At 47.5% G+C, this 23,286-nt stretch overlaps 1 protein-coding gene across 1 annotated transcript in view; it reads left to right on the top strand.

Annotated features, from left to right (window-relative positions):
• Positions 1-23,286, top strand: part of NCAPH2 (non-SMC condensin II complex subunit H2) — a 244,419-nt gene that overhangs the window by 135,229 nt on the left and 85,904 nt on the right. The window contains exons 14-16 of the mRNA XM_029615302.1: positions 1,111-1,164; positions 2,030-2,100; positions 19,243-19,366. Of these exons, the coding sequence (XP_029471162.1) occupies positions 1,111-1,164; positions 2,030-2,100; positions 19,243-19,366 (249 nt within the window). The remainder of the gene's footprint in view (positions 1-1,110; positions 1,165-2,029; positions 2,101-19,242; positions 19,367-23,286) is intronic.

Genomic DNA, 23,286 nt, shown 5'->3' on the forward strand with positions numbered 1-23,286 from the left:
TGTTTTGTCTGACTTTCCCGCCAATACACAGCCATCAATCATGCTGTGTATTATTTTTCTTACCCATGCTTTCCAGCCCTACGGCAGAGGGGCCCTGCCAGATGCTGGTTTAAAATGGTCAGCGGAATGTGACCTGTAGGTAGCTTAGTGATGCAGATTTGAAGGCCTCAGAGACTTGGCATTAGCACACAAAATTCAGTAGTTTAGTTTTCCAAAGAAGACGGAGAGCTTAACAGAAAAGAGAAGTCAAAAGACTTAACAAATCCTATATATATATATATTCACAATTTATACAGTTCAAGTCTTCGGGGGCCTAACTGGCCCTGCCTGTACAGGAAGGTTCTTCATTGTTGATCCCTGTCTACTACACTCCTGTTTTTTTAGGACTTGACTACAGGTGGAACAGCTTATTCTTTCCTATAGTATTTACTTCTGTGTTTTTGTTTTCTTGTTGCTGCTGGTCTTATTTCCTGTGCAAAACTTTTTTTTTTTTGTATTTGTTTGTAATCGTCTGTTCCATAAGCAAATCATAAGAAATACAATATATAAGGAAGTAAAAACAGTAACAATATCAATATGCTTTTAAAAATAAAATTAATCTGGACTGAAAAATAAAATTCTGTACCTAGGACTATAATGAAATAACTATTCCAAACCAAAAATTATAAAAACTAAAAATATTATAATTCAAAGAATTATAGTCAAAGAATTTGAACATTTTAAAATGTTACGATTATTCAGATTTTTAATATTGTACTTTGCTGTAATATTTTTAGATGGGAGCAGATCTGTTGTAAATGAAGGCTTATGGCACTATTAGGGCTGATTTTATTTGTGCTAGAAGTCCAAAAAGGAGCAAGAGAAAACTGGGCCAAAAACATATATTAAGACTTTTTCCAATTATAGTGAAAGTTCTCACTCCCTGAATAACAGCGGGACTGAACAAAAGTACCCTTAGCCTTCAATTTTTGTCATTGTTATGTTTTGATCCCAATTACTTTCTACTTTTAACTTTCCAGTTCAGGTAGCCTTTGTGTGATATGTTCCCATAATTTTCCATTTTGCCATATATTTGTCCTTTCAGTAACCCTCTGCTTTATTTTTTTCCAGATCATGATGGTGAAGATACCAGGAAAAGCAGGAGGAAAGGGCCAACATTTGCTGGTAAAAACAGGTTCTGTGTAAGCTTGCTGATGAGAAGTGTGTCCTGGGAGAGCTTTGCAGATGAGGGGTTGTGTTATATGTAAATTCACTGATTAGGAGTTATGTACTCTGGGAATTAGATGTAGTGGACTTTAGCTATCAAACTTCTTTATCCTATAGGAACTGACCAGTCTTAGGGTACGTGTTTACATCCAGGGGTGGAAAATGCCCGGGTGCTCAAAAATGGTAGCCTGGCAATAGCTAAAAGAATCCATTGCAGTGGACTGGAAGAGAGCTGCAGCTGCCTTTGGTGCACCTGACCTGGGAGAGAAGCCTCTTTGGTCTGAGTTTGCTCCCTAACCCATAGAAGAGAGGCTGGAGAGGAGTTAAACCCCAAAAAACAGAGAATGCAGAATGATAAAACACAGAAATGAAAAAAAAAGAAATCTAAAATATAGATAAAACCAAGCAAGTGCAAAAAAGCAACAAAAAAAAAAAAAAGGCTAAAGTGACAAGGAAAAATAATTTTCTATCCTGGCTTCTGAAAAAAAAAAAAATTTGATTGCCCAAGCTTTTAAATATTTTTCCACCCCTGGTCATAACCCTTGATTTAAGACTTTTTGCAGCAGGAGCAGCAGAATGGTTGAAGGAGGAAACAGATTAAACCTCTGAAGCTGTGAATGAATGCTACAGCATCTCAGTTTGCCAGCCTTTCTTCCTTCTTAATTCAGAGCACTTTGAGCATGCCAGAGAGTAGAGGCTGCTGTGAAAGGCAGCTCACTTAGACAGTATGTGGCCCAAAAGTATACCTTGTTCCTTTTGTCAAATCTTTTTTTCTTTATTTTTTTTTCCTGGTTTTTTTTTGTTTTTTTTTTTTTTTACTAAGACATGGAAATTTTATACTGGAAGCACATGAAGGAACGGACAGCAGCAGAGAAACGGCTACAGAAGAGAATGGTATGCTTCAGCCTCTGCATAGTCTGAGATTGGTGGGCGAGACCACACTGTGGGATATGTTCAGATAAAATGAGCTGTGGAGGAGAATGATACACTGCAGTCTGTGCTTATTTTGAGGAGAGCTTGACGAATAATGGTGCTTTAGATGAAAGTGGCATAATACAAGTAATGTTTGTTCTGAATAGGAGTATAGTTGATGAGGAAAGCGAAGCTTCTTACCTGTAGCACATGTTCTCCATGGACAGCAGAACAAACAGCCACACAAGTTGGGGTGATGTCATCTGATGGTGCTGAATTGGCCCTTATTCTCTCCTAGCCCAGAAACTTCTCTTAATTCACCCTGGGCATGTGCAGGAGTGCCTCTCCCTCAGTCTATTTGCTGGTTGTATTCAACTTCCTGAGAAGGAAGGAGGCTGGCTGTTCTGTCCACAGAGAACACCTGTTTTCCATCAGTAAGACTGAATTAACCATGCTACATGTGTGACATCAGGTGGCACATTGCAGAGTTGTCTGTCATGTCAGTCAGTTTTTAGTTTACTGAGCATTCATGGGTATTCCCATGTGAACGACTGTTCCAAAACTCTCTTCAGTCTTTTTTCATCTGTGCTTTGCACGGATATAGGACATTCTGTCTCTCTACTTGATAGGAACTCTCTCTCATATTTCTTTAAGAAAACCCAAACAAAACAAAAAAATCACTTTTCAGTGCTACGATGGCTTCGCGCCTTACAGCAGGTAAGTACTGTGGCTGTTGACATACAATGTCCATTACCAAAGAGCATGTCTGTTGCTATCTGCCTAGGCCTGGACCATGACCAAGCAAACTGCAGGAACTGCGGCCACATGTCCCCAAGAGCCCAGTGCCAAAGGGCTGAGAAGATAGGCCATCTAAGGACCAAACACTAGCAGAGACATTGCCTAAAGCATCAACTGTGACAAGTTCCAGGTTTCCCTGGGAGCGTGGCTTGACTACCACACAAAATAAAAATGCCGTGTGAAGCATAAAGGCCCTACTATTGTGCAACTAGAGCAAAAAGCATCCAAACGTCCTTCCACCAGCTTTGGAGCTCATAAGAAAAAGCAAACCCCAAATAAAAAGTTGCACGTCACATTGATGGTAGAAGGCACACCATCAATGCAGGGTGCATCATTGCCGTACAGCACATCAACAGTGTACGGCTCATCGGTGCACAGCACATCACTGACGCAGAGCACTTCATCAAAGCAATCGAACAGTCAACACAAGTTGCATTGAAGGCCATGATGCAGAGTAGCCCTATTTAAAAATAAAAAGGAAAAGTGGTGCCAAAAAGTATCAAATGGAACATAAGTCCAGGCATGAAAGCAGGGAAGGATCTCGGCCCTTTTCCATTAGATCTTCATCTTAAGCAAGTTCTTCACACTTAGGAAAAGAGCATGACATGTTAAGGGCAACCATTCCTTCACCTAGGATGCCTCGGACTACTTATTCATCAGGATTATCTGTCTATCCTTTTCCTTATCCTGGTCCTGTACCAAGACCAGTGTTGGCATCTACTGTGTGGCAACAAGATTTCCATCTGCAAACCTTGGATCCGATTACCTAGGTCATACCCATCTTGTTACCGAGTTTAGATCCGGACCAGGTATTAGTACCAGAGGAGGATGCCCTGCCAGTGTCACTATGGCAATGATCACATCAAGCTGTGGAACAAATTACAGAGATAGTGAGGGGGGTTTTCACTAATCTCTTCCCGCAGATACCATCTCATTCTTTTCCACTGGCCTACCCAATACGTCCGCCCAAGTTAAAAGAAATTGTTGGCACACCACTGCTTCCTCCTCTATCTTCTTCTTCTTCTTCTTCTTCAGGTAGCCTGTGTTAGAACTTGCTGGAGGATCTGCCGCTTCCTCCAAGGCCATGGGATCATTCCCTATCTGCTTCACCATTGCCCTTTCTGCCTGCAGATATTTCTCCAGGGGAATCCCCCAGCAGTTCCCTAGGGCTACCATCAGATTCCCCAGAAGAACTACCAGAGCACACTTCACCCCCAGAAGATCTGATCTACTCTAGGTTTATAGAAAAGTTGGTCTCTGTACTAAAGCTAGAAATCAGGAAGGAGCTAGATCCTTGAGTGGAGGTTATGGGTCTGCTCAAGATCCTAGACATCCCTGTGGAACCCTCAATTCTACCATCCCATGAGGTGTTAGACACAGTTCTCCTGAAGAAATGGGAAACCCCTTATTTGGGGGTCCATAACGGCTCGAAAGGGGACTTGAAATTCAAGTTGAAAAATTCCTCAAAGTGGGATGGTACAACTCCCCCACAACTTGTTGGTAGTCAACTCTACAATGAAGAAGGCAAAAAAGATGAGACTCCACTCCAGTGTACTGCCAAAGAGAGACCACAAGCTCCTTGATAAGTTCGGTAGAAAGGTCTGCCAGGGATCCATGATTGTTGTGAAGATAGAACAGCACCAATTTTATATAGTGCAATATCTTTGATTGTGTGCAGAATTTGAAGCCATATATATGCTCAAAATCATGTGAGCCACTCTTGCCTCAAGTGTTACATGACCTTGAGGAAGGTCTTAACATCTCCTTTGCTCTATATACAAGAGATTCAACACCATGTCTAGAACCTCTACAGCAACAATATGCAAGGTGGATGGCTTGGCTGAAAGTAAGAAACATCAGGGAAGATGTGCATGAAAAGCTTGTAGACCTTCCATGCTTGGGTGATCACCTTTTTGAAGATAAGCTGAAGGAAACGGTGGTGCAAATTAAAGGGCAGAACATGGCAGTTCAGTTCCTTTACATAAGAACATAAGAACATGCCATACTGGGTCAGACCAAGGGTCCATCAAGTCCAGCATCCTGTTTCCAACAGTGGCCAATCCAGGCCATAAGAACCTGGCAAGTACCCAAAAACTAAGTCAATTCCATGTTACCGTTGCTAGTAATAGCAGTGGCTATTTTCTAAGTCAACTTAATTAATAGCAGGTAATGGACTTCTCCTCCAAGAACTTATCCAATTCTTTTTTAAACACAGCTATACTAACTGCACTTACCACATCCTCTGGCAACAAATTCCAGAGTTTAATTGTGCATTAAGTGAAAAAGAATTTTCTCCAATTAGTTTTAAATATGCCACATGCTAACTTCATGGAGTGCCCCCTAATCTTTCTATTATCTGAAAGAGTAAATAACCGATTCACATCTACCCATTCTAGATCTCTCATGATTTGAAACACCTCTATCATATCCCCCTCAGCCGTCTCTTCTCCAAGCTGAAAAGTCCTAACCTCTTTAGTCTTTCCTCATAGGGGAGCTGTTCCATTCCCCTTATCATTTTGGTCAACCTTCTCTGTACCTTCTCCATCGCAATTATATCTTCTTTGAGATGCGGCAACCAGAATTGTACACAGTATTCAAGGTGCGGTCTCACCAGGGAGCGATACAGAGGCACTGATTCTACCCTAAATATAAATGTCCATATTACCTTTGGAGGCAATTCCATTCCTACCAACTCTACCACCCGGCTTATTACCAACAAATCCGACAGCAGCTACAACAACCCCCACAAATGGGGACGCCCTACAGCCTGATGTGCACCGAAACTGCAGTCCCAATCTCCCATGAAACCCCGGCAGAGTTTTTAACTGTACCATCACCACAGCCACAAATATATTTTGGGGGCAGAGTGCAACATTTTCAACAAGCTTGGAGCAACATCACCAAAGGCCAATGGGTCCTCAAGATAATTTAACGGGGATACCATCTCAGTTTCCAGCACCAATCCACGTTGCCTTATCTGGTGTTACAGCCCACAAATCCCAACCATGTAGCTCTCCTAAACCAGGAGATGCAAAAATTGCTCAACCAAGTAACAATACAAACCATCCCATTAAAGGATTTCAGCAAAGGATACTTATTCCTATTATTTCCTCATCTCCAAAAGGACAGGAGATCTTCAACCCATTCTGGATCTCCGGTCCTTGAACAAACATCTATGTTAAGAAAAATTCAAGATGACATCCTTCATCCAGCCCAACAACTAAATGTGCTCTCTCAACCTGAATTATCCTTATGCTCACATTTCAATTCACCCCTCCTGTTGGCGTTACCTTTGCTTTCGGGTGGGACAAGTTCATTACCATTACAAAGTCCTCCTATTTGGACTCTTCTCTGCCTCGAGAGTCTTCACGAAATGCTTAGTGTTGGCTGTGGTGCACCTCTGTCGCTCCAGGATATGCCTGTTTCCATACCTGAATGACTGGCTGATAGTAGCATCTGATGAACAAACACTGATTTCAAACTGAATAAACAATACTATGCCTGGAAACGTTGGAGAACTCCGTGCTCCCTCTCTAGCAATTAATACAGTTCATAGGCACACAGATAAACTCAATAGAATCCAGAGTGTATCTCCCTTACGAGCGAGCCCACAAGCTTCGCATCATAGCAAACAGACTTCTCCGGTACAAAAAGACACCAGTTTGACACCTGCTAGTACTCTTGGGTCACATGGTAGCGGCTATTCATGTAATTTCTTTAATGCGGCTACATATGTGCCACTTACAGTAGGGATTCAGAAGTCAATGGCCCCAATATTCCAACCTTTGTCAACCAAAATAAGATTGATTGCAGGCCATGCCTCAAGAAATAAGGTGGTGGCTACAACAGAGTGTATTAAAATAGGGTACTCTTGCACCTGTGTCTGCACCAGCTGATTCTGACAATGGATGCTTCCACGAAGGGATGGGGAGCTCATCACCTGCAATACAAGACTCAAGATATTTGGGATTAAGAAGAGCAAAACTATTCTATAAATCTCCTAGAACTCAGGTCCATACAAAATGCCCTTAGAGCCTTCCAGCATCTCCTCCAAGGGACATCCCTAATGAGCCACACAGACACCCAGGTAGCAATGGTCTACATGAACAAACAAGGAAGTATGGGGTCATAAACCCTCTGTGAGGAAGCCCTGACCATCTGGAAATGAGCATTCAAAGCCAATGTTACTCTATAAGCCATGTACCTGCCAGGGATCTTGAACATGGAAGCGGATCACCTCAGCAGACTATTCCAGCCACCCGAATGGTCTCTATCTCAATCTGTGGTGGACGTGCTTTTCCAACATTGGGGTCAATCATTGATAGACCTTTTCCCAACAGAGCCGAAAAGTTCGTAAATTCTGCTCCATCTGTCAAACTCCCCACCGAGACGTTCTGGATGCTTTCCTATTGACATGGAACCATCTGGAATGGTATTGAGGGAAACTGTATGCAGAATAAGTGAGATCCAAGCTCTGATAATTTCCCATCTTATCTCCAATTCTTCCACAACAAAGTTTCCCTCTGTCCCCACCCGAAGTTCTTACCAAAATAATATCTCTATTCCATTTGAACCAGAATATCTTACTACCGACTTTCTTCCCAAAGCCACACAGGCATGAAAGGGAAATACTGCTCAATATCTTAGATTGCAAACACACCCTAGCATATTACAAACTATGTACACAAGCTCAGAAAAAGTTTGCAACTTTTCATTTACTATGATTCAAACAGATTGGGTACACCTCTATCTAAGCGAACATTCTCCAATTGGATCACTACATGCATTAAACATTGCTAAGCTCTGCAATTGCTCAATCTCCCAGACCATGAAAAAGTGTACCAAGTTTGAGCACCAACTGCATCAGTGGCACATTTAAACAATGTTGCTATTGAAGACATTTACAAAGCGGCTACCGTGTCATCAGTTCATACCTTCATGTCACACTACTGCCTAGATACAGCTACCACTGCTGACAGCGCAGTGGGAACCTCAGTTCTCAAGCATGCACATCATCCTAGCTGGCTATCCACAGGGGATCCTGGGTTGCAAGAGATTTAACTTATAGAAGAAACAGGAGTTTACTACAAAGGGAAGTTTAATAGCAGCCTTAGTTTGGGACTCCCATGGAGCATGGCTAATTAACCCACCTTCTTCCCTGGACAGCAACCTATATTAGAAATTCAATTAGCTTTGTTATCGACTGAAGAGAGTTCTGGAACAGTTGTTCACACAGGAATACCTGTGCATGCTCAGTGCACTAAAAACTTTAATTGACTTGAGAGAGAACTCCGCAACATTATGATACCTGTTAATTGTAAAGCCTCTTGCTGCATTAAGTTACCTGTAAACCGGGGTGATGTTCCCAACGTAACCCGGTATATAAAAATGCTTAAATAAATAAATAAATAGTACATATACCCCTGCAGGAAGCTCTGCTCTTCAGTATTTCTCTATCTCCGTAGCAGTTCGGGACTCTATCCATGCTTGCACAGCATTAGAGTATTCTAACCAAAGAAATCTAAAACAAAGAAGAAATCTTACCTCTACAGACGAGCCCTGCTCTCCTGCGGGGATACCTATGGGTCCCTCCCCCAGTTGAGAATTTCTGAGGTGATTTCCGCGATCCCTCAGAGGTAGGCTTCAGTCCGGCAGTCGGTTCCCGGCGAGGACTTAGCCCCTGGCAACGAGTGTGGCTGAGAGGCAGCGGTTGCAACTTCGAGCGCGGCGGTGAAGGTACTTTTCCCTCTCCCCCTACAGCCGGAGACGGCCCGGAACAAGACCGGGAAACGCCAAGACAAGGTAAGATAGAAAACTTCTTAAAAGTCTTCGGTCTCCGAGGCTCGAATAGCCGCACAGATCGCCAGCTGGCGTCAGTGCTACCAGGTTGATCAGCCCTATCCGGGCTAGACCCCAGTCCGATACGAGGGGCCTCCCACGTTGAGATCCTCCGAGGTTGTCGCCATATTGATTGCGTGGTCGCCGTCGCCATTTTCACTTGATCGCCGCCCTGTCTGCCGATTTGATCCTTGCGCACAGAGGCGAGCCGTGCGCACACCGGCGCGCGCATAAGTGCCGTGCACACAGCGACACGCACAGCCACACGCTCAACTGTGCTGGGCGCATAAGTAAATCCTGTGTGCACAGCGGCGCGAGCATCTTATTGAGCACGCATCTGACCTACATGCACAACTTTGGCGCACCCGGAGCACATAACTCAGCCTCCCAGCGTACGCTTGAATGCACAAACCGGAGTTTCTACAATCCTACGCGCACAAACCATGGCACCACCGGACAAGAAGCTCAAGGCTCAGGGCCTCTGCCCACCATGCCACATTAGAGCTGCGCAGCACGAAGAGGCCACAGCCCTGCATCTACAGTGTGAGGAGGCTCTGGGTGAACCAGGCCAAGGTCCTCTCCATCCGGCACTGGGATCCGGATCCACTGACAGTACACCGGATCTGGCTAACCCCCCCAGCTGGAGCCTCCCTCAAACGGGGCTCCCCGGGGACGCAGCGCCTCTCAATTTAGACCCAGCATCTTTCTCCTGGGTAGAATTCTTAAAAGGCCTACATACCTTTGTCCACATGCAACCAGCGCCCCCGACGACATTATCACAGCCTTCCCCAGAGGACCCTAACATCCCGGGACCCTCTAAACCAGGGGTGGGCAATTCCAGTCCTCGAGGGCTGCAAACCAGTTGGGTTTTCAGGATATCCTTAATGAATATGCATGAGAGAGACCTGCATACACACTGCCTCAGTTGTATGCAAATCTATTTCATGCATATTCATTAGGGGTATCCTGAAAACCCGACTGGTTTGCAGCCCTCGAGGACCGGACTTGCCCACCCCTGCTCTAAACCCAGAGAAGTGCTCCTCCCTCCTCAAAGCCCCAACATTGGGGACTAGGACACCTCGGACGAGGATCAAGACTCCCTGGAGGAAGGGGAAAACCCTCTAGGAAGGGAACCTTAACGAACCATGAGGCAGTTCTTGGCCAAAGACGAGCTAGCAGATCTCTTGGCTCACAGCTTGAAAGAGCTTGCTATCCCAGGCACGAGTGCCACAGGGGAACCGAAGACGAACCCCCTCCTTGAGGGACTCCGTCAGGCCTCCAGCAATTTCCCTTTGCTTCAAGCCGTTCAACAGCTGAATAGGAGGTTCCGGAGGCCACGTTCAAGGGGGGACGGACCCTGACAACCCTATACCCCTTGGACTCCGCTGCCAAAGACCTCCTGGCAATCCCCAAAGTGGATGCCATGGTCTGCGTGGTCTCAAAGTGCACTACTATCCCAGTTGAGGGAGGAGCAGCACTCAAGGATGCCCAGGATAGACGTCTGGAGTCCATCCTCAAACAGTCATTCGACGTATCAGCTATGTCACTACAGATCGCGGCCTGTTGTGCCATGGTGACACGCCTGCTTATCAAAGACCAGGAACGCCACCACACACGTCGAGGCACTAGAACCAGCAGTATCGTTCCTCAGGGATGCGACCTCTGACCTGGTGCGCACCGCAGCCAGAGGCGTTTCGTCCGTTGAGGCAGCCAGAAGGCAACTCTGGCTCCGAAGCTGGTCAGCTGACGCGACGTCCAAGACCAGACTCACGAGAATGCCTTTTAAGGGAACCCTCCTGTTCGGAAGCGAACTGGAGAAGTTAGCCGACAAATGGGACGAATCCCCAGTACCGCAGCTAAGGAGGCAAGAAAACAAGAGAAGCCAGCGCCCCTCCCCCTGAATATCTAAGGGCAGGGGATCACAGCGCTTCAAACCGTACAAAAGTACATATCAAGCATCTCGCCCCGCAGGCAGGGGCTAGTTCTTTCGGAACAAACACAGCAAAAGGGGAACTGGTGCGGGTCCAGGCTCCAGCTGCACCCCGCAATGAAGATCAGCCGACCCATCCACAGGAAGAAGCCATAGGGGGCAGACCTGCCCTATTCTACCAAAGATGGGTCGAGATAACTTTGGACAAGTGGGTCCTAACCATCATTCGAGAGGGATATTACCTGGATTTCCACAACATTCTTCTGGACAAATTTGTGAAATCTCCCTGCCACGACCCTTCCAAAAGGAAGGCAGTGGAAACCGCACTGTCCAAATTGCTTGACTTAAAGGCCATAACGCCGGTGCCCACGCATCAACAAAATACTAGGCACTATTCCATCTATTTAATTGTTCCCAACTGCCACATGAGGGTACTTTGCTTCTGCATGGAAACTCTATGCTCGGTCATAAGGGCGATACAGCCGGGAGAATTTCTCACATCCCTGGATCTGTCAGAAGCCTACTTGCATATCCCGGTCCATCCCGAGCATCAGCGTTTTTTATGCTTCGTGATCCTGGACCACCACTACAAGTTCCGGGCACTACCCTTCGGGCTAGCCACAGCACCCCGAACATTCACCAAAATCATGGTTGTAGTGGCGGCGACACTGAGGAAAGAACGAATCCTCGTACACCCATATCTGGATGATTGACTGATCAGGGCAAAATCCCAGAGGAAAGTCATCAGGCGACCACCAGAGTGAAAACTCTACTGAAGAACCTTGGGTGGGTGGCCAACACAAACAAGAGCTGTCTGCGGCCCTCCCAATCGCTGGAATACCTGGGAGTCCAGTTCAACACCAGCCAAGAAAAGGTCATTCTGACTCCTCCAAGGAGAACAAAACTGATGAACCAATTGCGAAACCTGTTAAGCGGTCTTCGCCCCAAGGTGTGGGACTACCTCCAAGTCCTCGGTCTCATGACATCCACACTGGAGGTGGTTCCAAGGGCAAGAGCTCACATGCGACCCCTACAGCATTCCCTTCTGTCACGATGGAATCTTGGTGTCCCAGAACTACTCCGTTCGCCTCCAGCTCCCGGAGGAAGTTCGAACCCAGCTACAATGGTGGCTACAAGAAGACCATCTGAGCAAGGGAGTAAGGCTATCCCCGCAGACCTGGATCCTGCTCACCACGGATGCGAGTCTTCGAGGGTGGGGAGCCCACTGCCAGGAACTGACCGCCCAGGGGCAATTGGGACAAGGAAGAGTTGGGATGGAACACCAACCGACTGGAAGCATGGGCAGTCAGGCTAGCTACACTTCAGTCACAGACTCCGGGGCGAATCGATCAGTCATGTCGGACAATGTCACAATCGTTGCCTACATCAACCGCCAGGGAGGAACCAGAAGCCAACAGGTGTCCCTGGAAATAGACCCCCTAATGGCGTGGGTGGAATCAAACCTACAAGAGATCTCAGCCGCCCACATCGCGGGAAAAGACAACGTCACTGCGGATTACCTCAGCAGAGAAAGTCTAGACCCAGGGGAATGGAGGCTGTCGGCCACAGCCTTCCAGTTGATAGTAAACCACTGGGGAACACCAGCCATGGACCTCCTCGCAACCCGGTCCAACGCCCAAGTTCCCAACTTCTTCAGCCGCAGACGGAAACCACAATCCCAAGGGATCGATGCCCTCGTCCAGGCCTGGCCACAGGAAATCCTGCTATATGCCTTTCCTCCGTGGCCGCTACTGGGCGGGATCATCCGCAAGATAGAACACCACAGGGGACCAGTACTTCTAGTGGCCCCAGACTGGCCAAGAAGGCCGTGGTACGCAGACATGCGAAGACTACTGACAGGGAGCCCTCTCCCTCTACCTCCACACAGGGATCTGCTCCAACAAGGCTCGAACCCTCACAAAGACCCAACTCGATTCTCTCTTACGGTCTGGCCATTGAGAGGATATGCTTGAAGAAGAACGAATACTCGGGGGCGGTGATTGACACTCTGCTCCGAGCACGCAAGTTTTCCACATATCTAACCTACATACGAATATGGAGAATATTCGAAGCCTGGTGTGAAGACCGCGACATCCTTCCGCGGACAGTCAAAATTCCCACGATTCTGGAATTCCTGCAGAACGGCTTACAGAAGGGGTTGTCTCTCAACTCCATCAAGGTGCAAGTGGCCGCGTTGGCCCGCTACAGAGCCAAGGTGGAGGGCGGCAGCCTAGCCACTCACCCGGATGTCTCCCGCTTCCTGAAAGGGGTCAAAATCTCAATCTAGTCCTAGACTTGCTAGCAGGAGCCTCCTTCAGACCCACCCGCGGTCTGTCCCTCCAACTACTAACACTGAAGACTGCATTTCTAGTGGCAGTCTGTTTGGCCCGTTGCAACTCCGAGCTTCAAGCACTGTCCTGTCGAGAACCGTTTCTCAGGTTCACACCGGGATCCATACAGCTACGCACGGTCCCCTCCTTCCTCCCAAAAGTGGTTTCTCACTTCCATCTAGCTGCCATCGCCAGACGAGCATAAGGACTCGGAAGAATCTCTCCGCCTCTGCCATCTTAACATCGGCAGACTCCTAGTCCGATACCTGGAAAAATCGGAATCCATATGAAAGACAGATCATCTATTTGTCCTTCACAGTGGGAAGAAACAAGGGGAAGTGGCCTCATGGGCAACCATAGCCCGCTGGATCAAAGAAGTCATCAAGGCGGCCTACGCAGAGGCAGGCAAGTCTCCACCTCTACAAGTCAAGGCCCTTTCCACTAGAGTCCAGGCAGTGTCCTGGGCGGAAACCAAGATGCTGTCACATGCCGAGATCCACACCTTCTATAGGTTCTACTGCCTGGATGTTTAGGCTCGGGAGGACACAGCATTCGCAAGGGCAGTAATAAGTGGGCCACGGGCAGCCTCCTACTCGGTTCGGGAGTAGATTTTGTACATCTCATTGGTCCTGAGACCATCTGCTACATGCTAGGAAATGGAGAAATTACTTACCTGATAATTTCATTTTCCTTAGTGTAGACAGATGGACTCAGGACCCGGCCCACGGTTGCCGACAAACATGGAAACCTTGGGTGACAATCCCGGAGAGCAAGACAAACACGGGCTAGCCAAACTCCCCTCTAAGACACCCATACCTACCGGGTGTCGGCGTTTCTCGGTTGAGTGCACTGATGGTCTCCAGCTATAACCACATCAACCAGTTCAAGTTAATCACGTTAACCAAGTTAATCACGTTAACCAAGTTATTCAATCACACATATATCCACAATTGCTTTTTGAAGAGAATTCTGAAGAACAGAGCTTCCTGCATGGGTATATGTACTAGGGCTGACGTCAGATTGAAATCTGACTCCGTCTTCAACTGCTATCAGGAGCACACTATACCCATTGGTCCTGAGTCCATCTGTCTACTCTAAGGAGAACAAAATTATCAGATAAGTAATTTCTCCAATGTATACCCTGGAGGAGAGGAGGAGCAGGGGTGATATGATACAGACCTTCAGATACTGTGAAACGTAAAAAAAGGACAAGATCTTTAACTTTTTGCAAATAGTCTTTATTACAAAACTATGTTACCGGACCTTAATGGTACTTCCTATAGATAGTATTAACTTATACTTTTTCCAAAGATGTATATATGTGCCTCATTGTTAACCGTTGTGATGGTATACTACTTAACGACGGTATAGAAATGATTTTAAATAAATAAATAAATAAAAATACTTGAAAGGTTTTAATGATCCATGGTTGTCAATAAACCGTTTCCATTGGAAACAATTTAGTAGAATTAGGGGTCACGATTTGAAACTCCAGGGAGGAAAACTTAGAACCAATGTCAGGAAATATTTCTTCACTGAGAGGGTAGTGGATGTCTGGAATGCCCTTCCGGAGGAAGTTGTGAAGACTAAAACTGTGAAGGATTTCAAAGGGGCATGGGATAAACACTGTGGATCCCTAAAGGCTAGAGGATGGGAATAAATAAAAAAGCTTGGGGGTAACCTGTTCGGAGCGGCAGCTACTATCCTTAACAGAAATGTGGGGGTAACTGGCACGGAGTTGCAGTTACTTAAGAGAAACATGGGGGTAACCTGCATAGAACGGCAGTTACTACCTTGGGAAGTTTGCTGGGCAGACTAGATGGACCATTTTGGTCTTTTTCTGCCGTCATTACTATGTTACTATGTTACCTCTAAGGCAAACCTCACAAAGATGTCCTTTAAAGGATCCCTCCTATTCGGAAGTGAATTGGAAATGGGGTGAATCTCCAGTGCTATGGCTACCGGAAGATAAGAAAAAGGTTGCAGTGCCCCTCGCCTATGAGGGGTTGGGCCAGGGGCTCCCAGCACCCTACAGAAACTAGTCATTTCAGACATCTCGACTCTCGGGGAGTTCTCAATCCTTTCGGAGCAGATAACCAAAAAGAGGAACTGATTCTGGCTCAGGTTCGACCCAAACTTCCCAATAAATTTTGGCTGACCCATCCACAGGATGAGGAGATAGGGGGCCGACTATCCCTCTTCTATCAGTGGTGGGTTGAGAGCACGTCGGACAAATGGATACTGGACATCATACAAGAAGGATATGATCTGGAATTTTGCATCATCCCTCAGAACATGTTCATGATGTTACCATGCCACTCCCAGCACAAAAAATTGGCAGTGGAATCCACATTGATAAGGCTCCTCAGTTTAAGGGCTATAACCCTGGTACCTACACCTCTGGAATATATGGGGTGTTATTCCATCTATTTCATCATACCCAAGAAGGATGGTTCATTTCGCCCCATCCTGGACCTCAAGAGTGTCAATTGTCATCTGCAGATAATTCACTTCTGCATGGAAACTCTTCTCCGTCATAATGGCCGTATAACAGAGATAGTTCGTAACCTCCGTCGACCTCTCGGAGGCCTACCTTTATATCCCAATCCGTCAAGACCACCAGCGTTTCCTACACTTTGCAGTACTGGGCCGCCATTATCAGTTCTGGGCATTGCCCTTTATCCTGGCAATCGCCCCCAGAATGTTCTCCAAACTTATGGTGGTCGTGGCGGAGGCACTGAGGAAAGAAGGGATCCTGGTGCACCCTTACTTAGACGACTGGCTGATCCGGGTGAAGTCGTTGGAAGAGAGTCTCCAGGTGACCAACAGGGTCAGGTCCCTGCTTCAGGAACTCGGTTGGGTCGTGAACATGGACAAGAGCAGCCTCAAGCCCTCCCAGTCTTTAGAGTACCTGGGAATGTGGTTCGACACCAAGCAGGACAAAGTCTTCCTCCCTCCCTTGAGGATAAGGAAACTGATGTGCCAAGTGTGTTGGTTGATGAATACAATGTGCCCCAGGGTGTGGAGCTATCTCCAGGTCCTTGCCCTGATGGCATCAACCCTGGAAGTAGTACCGTGGGCGAGGGCATACATGCATCCACTACAACGCTCCCTGCTGTCACGTTGGAACCCACTGTCTCAAGACTACTTGATTTGCCTTCATCTGCAGATGGAAGTATGTTCTTGGCTCCAGTGGTGGCTTCAGGAAGTTCATCGAAGCAAGGGTGTAAGCCTGTCCCCACCAAACTGGCTAGTCCTCACGACGGACGCGAGCTTCCAAGGGTGGGGATCTTGCTGTCAGGAATTGCCAACCCAGGGGCGATTGACCAAGGAAGAGGCAAACTGGAACATAAACCACCTGGAATCCAGAGCTGTCAGATTAGCTTGTCTGCAATTCAGCCACAGGCTCCAGGGACAGGCAGTCCACGTGATGTTGGACAACGCAACAACAGTAGCCTACATCAACTGCCAGGGAGGAACCAAAAGCCACAAGTGTCTCTGGAAATAGACCCCCTTATGGAATGGGCGGAGTTAAATTTACAAGGGTTCTCGGCCTCACAAATCGCAGGAAAAGAAGTCACAGTAGGGAGAGTCTAGATCCAGGGGAATGGGCGTTGTCGACCAGAGCCTTCCAGCTCCTAGTAGATTGCTGGGGCCTCCTATCCATTGACCTAGTGGCCACATCTCACAATGCGAAGGTCCCCCGATTCTTCAGTCGCAGAAGAGATCAGTGCTCCCAAGGGATCGACGCCCTTGTCCAGACCTGGCCAGATGAGGACTTACTGTACATCTTCCCTCCGTGGCCTCTGCTGGGCAAGGTAATTCGCAAAATCGAATGCCACAGAGGATTAGTCCTTCTGGTGGCCCTGGACTGGCCCAGACACCCTTGGTATGCAGACATGCAGAGGCTTCTGGTGGAGAGCCCCCATGCCTCCCCCTGCACAGGGACCTTCTCCAACAAGGTCTGATCCTTCACGAGGACCCAACTCTGTTTTGTTTTATGGTCTGGCTCTTGAGAGGGCTCGCCTGACGAAGCATGGTTATTCCACGGCAGTAATCACCACCTTGCTCCGCACGTGGAAGTTCTCGACATTCTTGGCGTACGTGCAGATCTGGAGAATATTTGAGGCCTGGTGCAAAGAATGCTGGGTGCCCCCTAGGATGACCAAGATCCCCCTGATTCTGGAATTTTTACAAGATGGCCTGAGCAAAGGGTTGTCCCTCAACTCCTTGAAGGTCCAGGTGGCTGCTGTCTCCTGTTTCAGGGGCGAGGTATACGGAGCCCACCTGTCGATGCATCTGTATTTGCCCCATTTTCTAAAAGGGGTTAAACACCTCTGACCACCTTTAGTGGCCGGTCCCCTTATGGAACATCAATCTAGTATTGGACTTTTTAGCAGGGCCTTCCTTTCGGCCGCTGCGCAGTCTGTCTGTGTGCCTGTTAACACTGAAGACTGTATTCTTGGTGGCAAAATGCTTGGCCTGTCGCATCTCTAAACTACAGCCACTATCATGTCAGGAGCCATTCCTCTGGTTTACTCCAGGAATGTTACAGCTTCGCACTGTTCCTTCCTCCTTGCCAAAGGTAGACTCGGAGTTTCACCTGAACCAATCCATTTCCTTACCGTCCCTAGATAGATGCAAGGACACGGAAGACTACCGCCTCCTACGCCACTTAACGTCAGTAGGCTTTTAGTACGGTATCAGGAACGTTCAGGACTGGTGCGCAAGATGGACCACTTGTTTGTTCTTCACGGTGGAAGGAAACAAGGTGAAGCGGCTTCGCGAGCTACCATAGCTCGCTGGATCAAGGAAGTGATCACGGAAGCTTATGTAGAGGCAGGGAAGCCTTTACCCCTTCAGGTTAAAGCTCATTCCAATAAGGCCCAGGCACTTTTCTGGGCGGAAACTAAGCTACTGTCTCTCGTTGATATCTGTCGAGCAGTGACGTGGTCCTCCTTACACACCTTCTCCAGGTTCTATCACCTGTACGTCCAGGCCCAAGAGGATGCAGCCTTTGCAAGGGCGATGCTGACTGGACCACGGACAGCCTCCCGCCCCGTTCTGGAGTAGCTTTTGTACATCCCATTGGTCCTGACTCCATCTGGCTACACGCTAGGAAATGGAGAAATTACTTACCTGATAATTTTGTTTTCCTCAGTGTAGACAGATGGACTCAACATCCCACCCATGGCTGCCCATGAACAGTATCAAGAAATCACCCGTGAGATGAATCTCTATTCCAGGAGGTTACAGGTAAGCCGTTGCCCTATCCCTAGATCAGGGCACCTGTAATATTGCTGGGATTCAGCGCTTATGTTTGGTTGAGTACAGTTATGGTCACCAGTTTTTTTTAATCAAGTTAAGTTTAATTCAAGTTTTTCAATAGTATGTCCACAATGGCTTTTGAAGAGAATACTGAATGGCTGAGTTCACTGCAGGGGTATATCTAAGATGATGTCAGCTTTGAAACCTGACTCCATCTCCATCTGCTAGCAGGGGAGCACATAACCCATTGTCCTGAGTCCATCTGTCTACACTAAGGAAAACAAAATTATCAGGTAAGTAACTTCTCCATTATATCAGTGGCTTCAGGGTCATTCTGCCACAGGGGCCACAAATTGTGCTGTCGTAGGCTAGGCCTAAGCAGTGAAGGTTCCAGTTGTGTTGGTCTGCTGAAGCTATCTTATGGCAGCGTTTTCCACAAGATCTAAAAGGGCTTTCCCCTTTCCTTTCTGAGGAAGATCTTAATGTTAATATTATAGATGTTTTTCTTCTGTAAAGTGGAAACTTTCAATTTTGTGTTTTTTTTTTTAATGGATGCAGCTGATGTGTGAAAAGAAAAAAATCTGATTGCAAAGTGGACAAAATTAACTGAGGGAGAAGCATGTGTAATGTTGGAACTTGAACTCCTGCACATGCCGAGAAGAGACTCAGATACGTCTCTGGGCTAAGAGAGCTCACCCCAACTTGTGTAGCTGTTTATTATGCTTGTCCACAGATAATGTGGCTTGAATCTAATCCTGGCATTGCTTTGTAGCATCTGCAGTGTGAGGGTGTTGTGTATTATCTGTATCCTTCTTCTGTAGGAGTGTGAGGAGGTTGCCTAGTAGAAACCCTGTCCTTTCTCTCTAAGGGGTGCTATGTATGCAGAGATTGCTTTAAGTTCTGTAGAACATACTATTTTTAAGGGCATTGCCTGGTGTTAATTCTGTCCTTCCTCTGTAGGGGCCACAGTTTATGAAGGATGTGTTAGAGTTGCAACATGTGGAGTGGGAGAATGCAGAATCACAGCCACCTCTTATTGAGGAAAGCCGTGCTGGGGATTACCTGGATCACGATGGCCTTGAAGGTAAGTCTCACTGGAGGGGGATGGAAAGCTTCTGTAGAGATACTAAGCTGTGAATTTCCTGAATGTTGATGGGGAGGAAGGGCCTCTCTGGAGGAATATTGGGCTACTTTCCAGCATGTAACTCTCAGGGATCTGAGGCTGAGTGACGGCAAAGGAGATTTGGAGAAGGGAGAATATCCTCCGGATGATACGGATGGGGGCACAATGATAAGAATTTTTCACAAGGATGAGTTTGTAGGTCTGATATCCCAGCCTTTACAAATTCTAAATATTGCTGAGGATAAGGGGCAGGAAACTCCAGAAGCCTTAAGATCCTATTATGACCATCTTAAGGAAGCCCTCAAAGTCTTTTCTATTGCATAAGTCCGTTAAGGATCTAATTGGTATGCAGTGAAATTGCCTGAAACCAATTTCAAAGGCAGACAGACTTTGGCAAAAATATATCCTCTGGTAATCCAGGAAAAGCAAATGTTGAAGTTTCCCCAAAGTGGATGCTCTGGTTTGTATTCTTAAAAAAAGGAGGGAGAAGCAGCCCTTAAGGATACCCAAGACAGAAAGATTGAGTCAGTCCTGAAGCAGGCCTTTGAGTCTTCCAGCATGACGCTACAGATAGCATGTAACTCTCAGGGATCTGAGGCTGAGTGATGGCAAGGGAGATTTGGAGAAGGGAGAATATCCTCCGGATGATACGGATGGGGCCACAATGATAAGAATTTTTCACAAGGATGAGTTTGTAGGTTTGATATCCCAGCCTTTACAAGTTCTAAATATTGCTGAGGATAAGGGGCAGGAAACTCCAGAAGGAGGCTAACTCACAGCGTGCAGATATCACAATCTGATGTACTGAAAGCCAAAAATCGGTAGGGATATCCAAAGGTAAGTTTAATAACATGTTCTCCAGAGAAAAGTGCAATTGGGTTTGGATTATCTTTTGCACATAAGAGATAAGAGAACCTCCTTTGTATAAAATAAAAATTGGAGTAAGTCCTGTTAACTTTAATACATGCCTTCGGGTCACTATAAAGCTGTTGTAACCAGCTAAGAAAGAAAGAACCAGGGGGCGCGCTGACGTCACCGGCGAGTATGGCCGCATAGAAAGAGAGCTCCCGGCTTTTCAATTTTACAGACGCCACAACCCATCTAATTTTCGCTTGCACGCCCCTCTCGACCGCAGCAGCTGGCAGCCCAAGATATTGAGATGGCGACTGCGAAGTCGGGCTGCGATTTGACTCGCTTTGTATACGCGAAATCGGGGTCGGAAGACAGGGGGACTGAGACGCAAATGATCGCAGGCCCAGCAGTGGCAGAAGAGGCAGACCATCCGGCACCGGCAGCAATCTCGGATTTGCCCTCACGGGACGAGATGAGGGATTGGTTCATCGGCTTGCGGGCTGATATGAAACAACATAAGGTAGACTTACTGCAGCATATGGAGGAGCTCCGGGACGATCTCGCGGCACTCGGGCGCCGCGTGGATGAGGTGGAAGTCAGAGTGGAGGGCCATGATGATGCGGTCCACAAAATGGCCGCCGAGCTTCGCTCCAGCATGAAAGAACAGGCCCTACTGGCAGACAAGGTGGAGGACCTCGAAAATCGGTCCCGCCGGAACAACTTGCGCATACGAGGGGTGCCTGAAGAGGAGTGCTATGCTAACTGTGAGGCTGTAGTGGTAAAAATATTTCAGTCTCTTCTACATGAGGGGGAGACAGAGGGGGTACAGGCAGTGGACGGAGGTCCCAGCTTCCATATTGAGCGAGCGCACCGAACCCTGGGCCCTAGACGGTCTGAAAAACCCCGGGACATACTAGTATGCCTGCAGACTTTTAAGGAGAAGGAGCGGATATATACCCACACCCGCAAACAACGTGACTGGGATTGGGAGGGCCAAAAAATAAGCATTTTCAATGATCTCGCGGCTTCTACGTTGCGGAGGCGATTTGAATTTCGGCCCATCACCAGCACGCTGCGGGACCGCAACATTCGCTATAGATGGACCTTTCCTTTTGGCCTCCAGTTTGAATCACAGGGGCAGACTTTCCGAGTCCGTACTCTAGAGGAGGCGTCGGAGGCTTTTACGCAGATCAAGCTTCCCATACCAGTGGCTACCGCAGCTTCAGCGCCACAGTTGTCTAGCTTACCCAAGACACCGCGCTGGCAACGGGTTGGCAACAAGCGTCGCCTGGAACGCCAGGGGCGGACGCCGCCCGGGGGGCGACTGGTGCCCTCATCGGGTCCCACAGGATGAAGGACTGGCGAGCTTCTCATCTGTTGTATAGGGTGTAAGAATCCTGAATAGTGTGCTTTGTTTCATGTTCAGATGCTGTTTTCTCTTGCTCTGTGATGTAGGGGTTTTGGCTGAGTTCTAGTGGGGTTTTACTGTTATCTGGCCGGGGGGTGGCTCTTCTCGCGGGTTACTAAGACCCCCGGTGTAGGAGTTATCCCAATGAGGGATATATCGGGAATTGGAGGGATGGGTGTGGGGGGGTTTACATCCATGTGCTCAGGGGGCAGTGTTGGGGAACTATTCTGTGCGGGGGAGGTCCGGAATGAAGTTTGGGGACTGTTTCAGCAGTGTGGTATACATCGCTCTTTCAGTGATACCTTATGGCTTTGAAGATTTGGTCCTTGAATGTGAAGGGCCTTAACACTCCCCTGAAAAGGCAACATCTCCTTCGAGACTTAAAACGTCAGCATGTTGATGTAGCCCTTATCCAGGAGACTCATACTAGGAAACACCATGAACATTTGTTGCGCTTTGCCGGATATCCACACGGTTACTTTGCCTCTAGTTCACCTACTTCCAAATACGCAGGGGTGGGTATCCTTGTGGCACATTCGGTCATTTTTGATTACCAGTCCCATGTGGCGGACCCAGAGGGTCGCTATGTTCTCTTGAAATTCCGGCTGGCTGGGCGATTATACACTATAGTGTGCGTTTATGCTCCCAATGTGGACCAGCATCTCTTTTTTACAAAACTGGAAGAGGTGCTCTCCACTTATGCGGAGGGGCTATTGATATGGGGCGGGGATCATAATGTAGTGCGAAACCCCAGGGTAGACTCCTCCCATCCCAGAAAGACGGGGAGCTGGAAAGCCGCTTCCTCCTTGAAGACTTTAATGCAGGGGTGGTGCCTTTTAGATATCTGGAGGCAAAGAAATCCTAAGTCTCGCCCTTACACCTTTTATTCAAACCCTCATGACACTTATTCACGCCTGGATTTTCTGCTGGTGGATAAGGGGATTCAAAACCAGGTGTTGACCACCGGGATAGGGGATATTACGTGGTCCGATCATGCCCCTGTGTGGCTCTCCGTCAGCCTGCAGGATCGAGAGTCGGGGTGTAGATTCTGGCGTCTCCGAGAAGAGCTACTCCGGGACACAGCACACAGTGACCGATTGTTATCCCACCTACAGGACTACTTGACTCTGAATAGGGGGACGGTACGGGATGCAGGGGTCTTCTGGGAGGGATCTAAGGCGGTCATGAGAGGCCATTTAATTGCACTCTCTTCCGCGTTAAAGACGCAAAGGGAGGCCAAGCGCGTAGCACTAATAGCTGACATTGCACAGCTGACGCGGGAACACTCCCAGCGTAGAGCTCGGGATACGCTGGCCCGCCTTCGGCTTAAGCGCACTGAACTGCATTTACTGGATGCCGAACAGATCACGCATGCAATGTTTCGGGCTAAGCAACGTTATTACGAAGGTAATAATAAAGCGGGATGGTTTTTGGCGCGATTGCTTAAGCAGCGCACTTATTCGACCCTCATAGCTAAGATCCGGGATAAACGGGGCCCTATGCTTACAGCAACTAAAGATATAAGACACTGTTTCACGCAGTATTATACCCAATTGTATGCAGCGGACCCTAGCATTACTTCAGCTCAGGTGGACCACTACCTGGAGTCCCTGTCACTCCC

This window comes from Rhinatrema bivittatum, chromosome 9, assembly GCF_901001135.1.
Source record: "Rhinatrema bivittatum chromosome 9, aRhiBiv1.1, whole genome shotgun sequence".
Taxonomy (NCBI): domain Eukaryota; kingdom Metazoa; phylum Chordata; class Amphibia; order Gymnophiona; family Rhinatrematidae; genus Rhinatrema; species Rhinatrema bivittatum.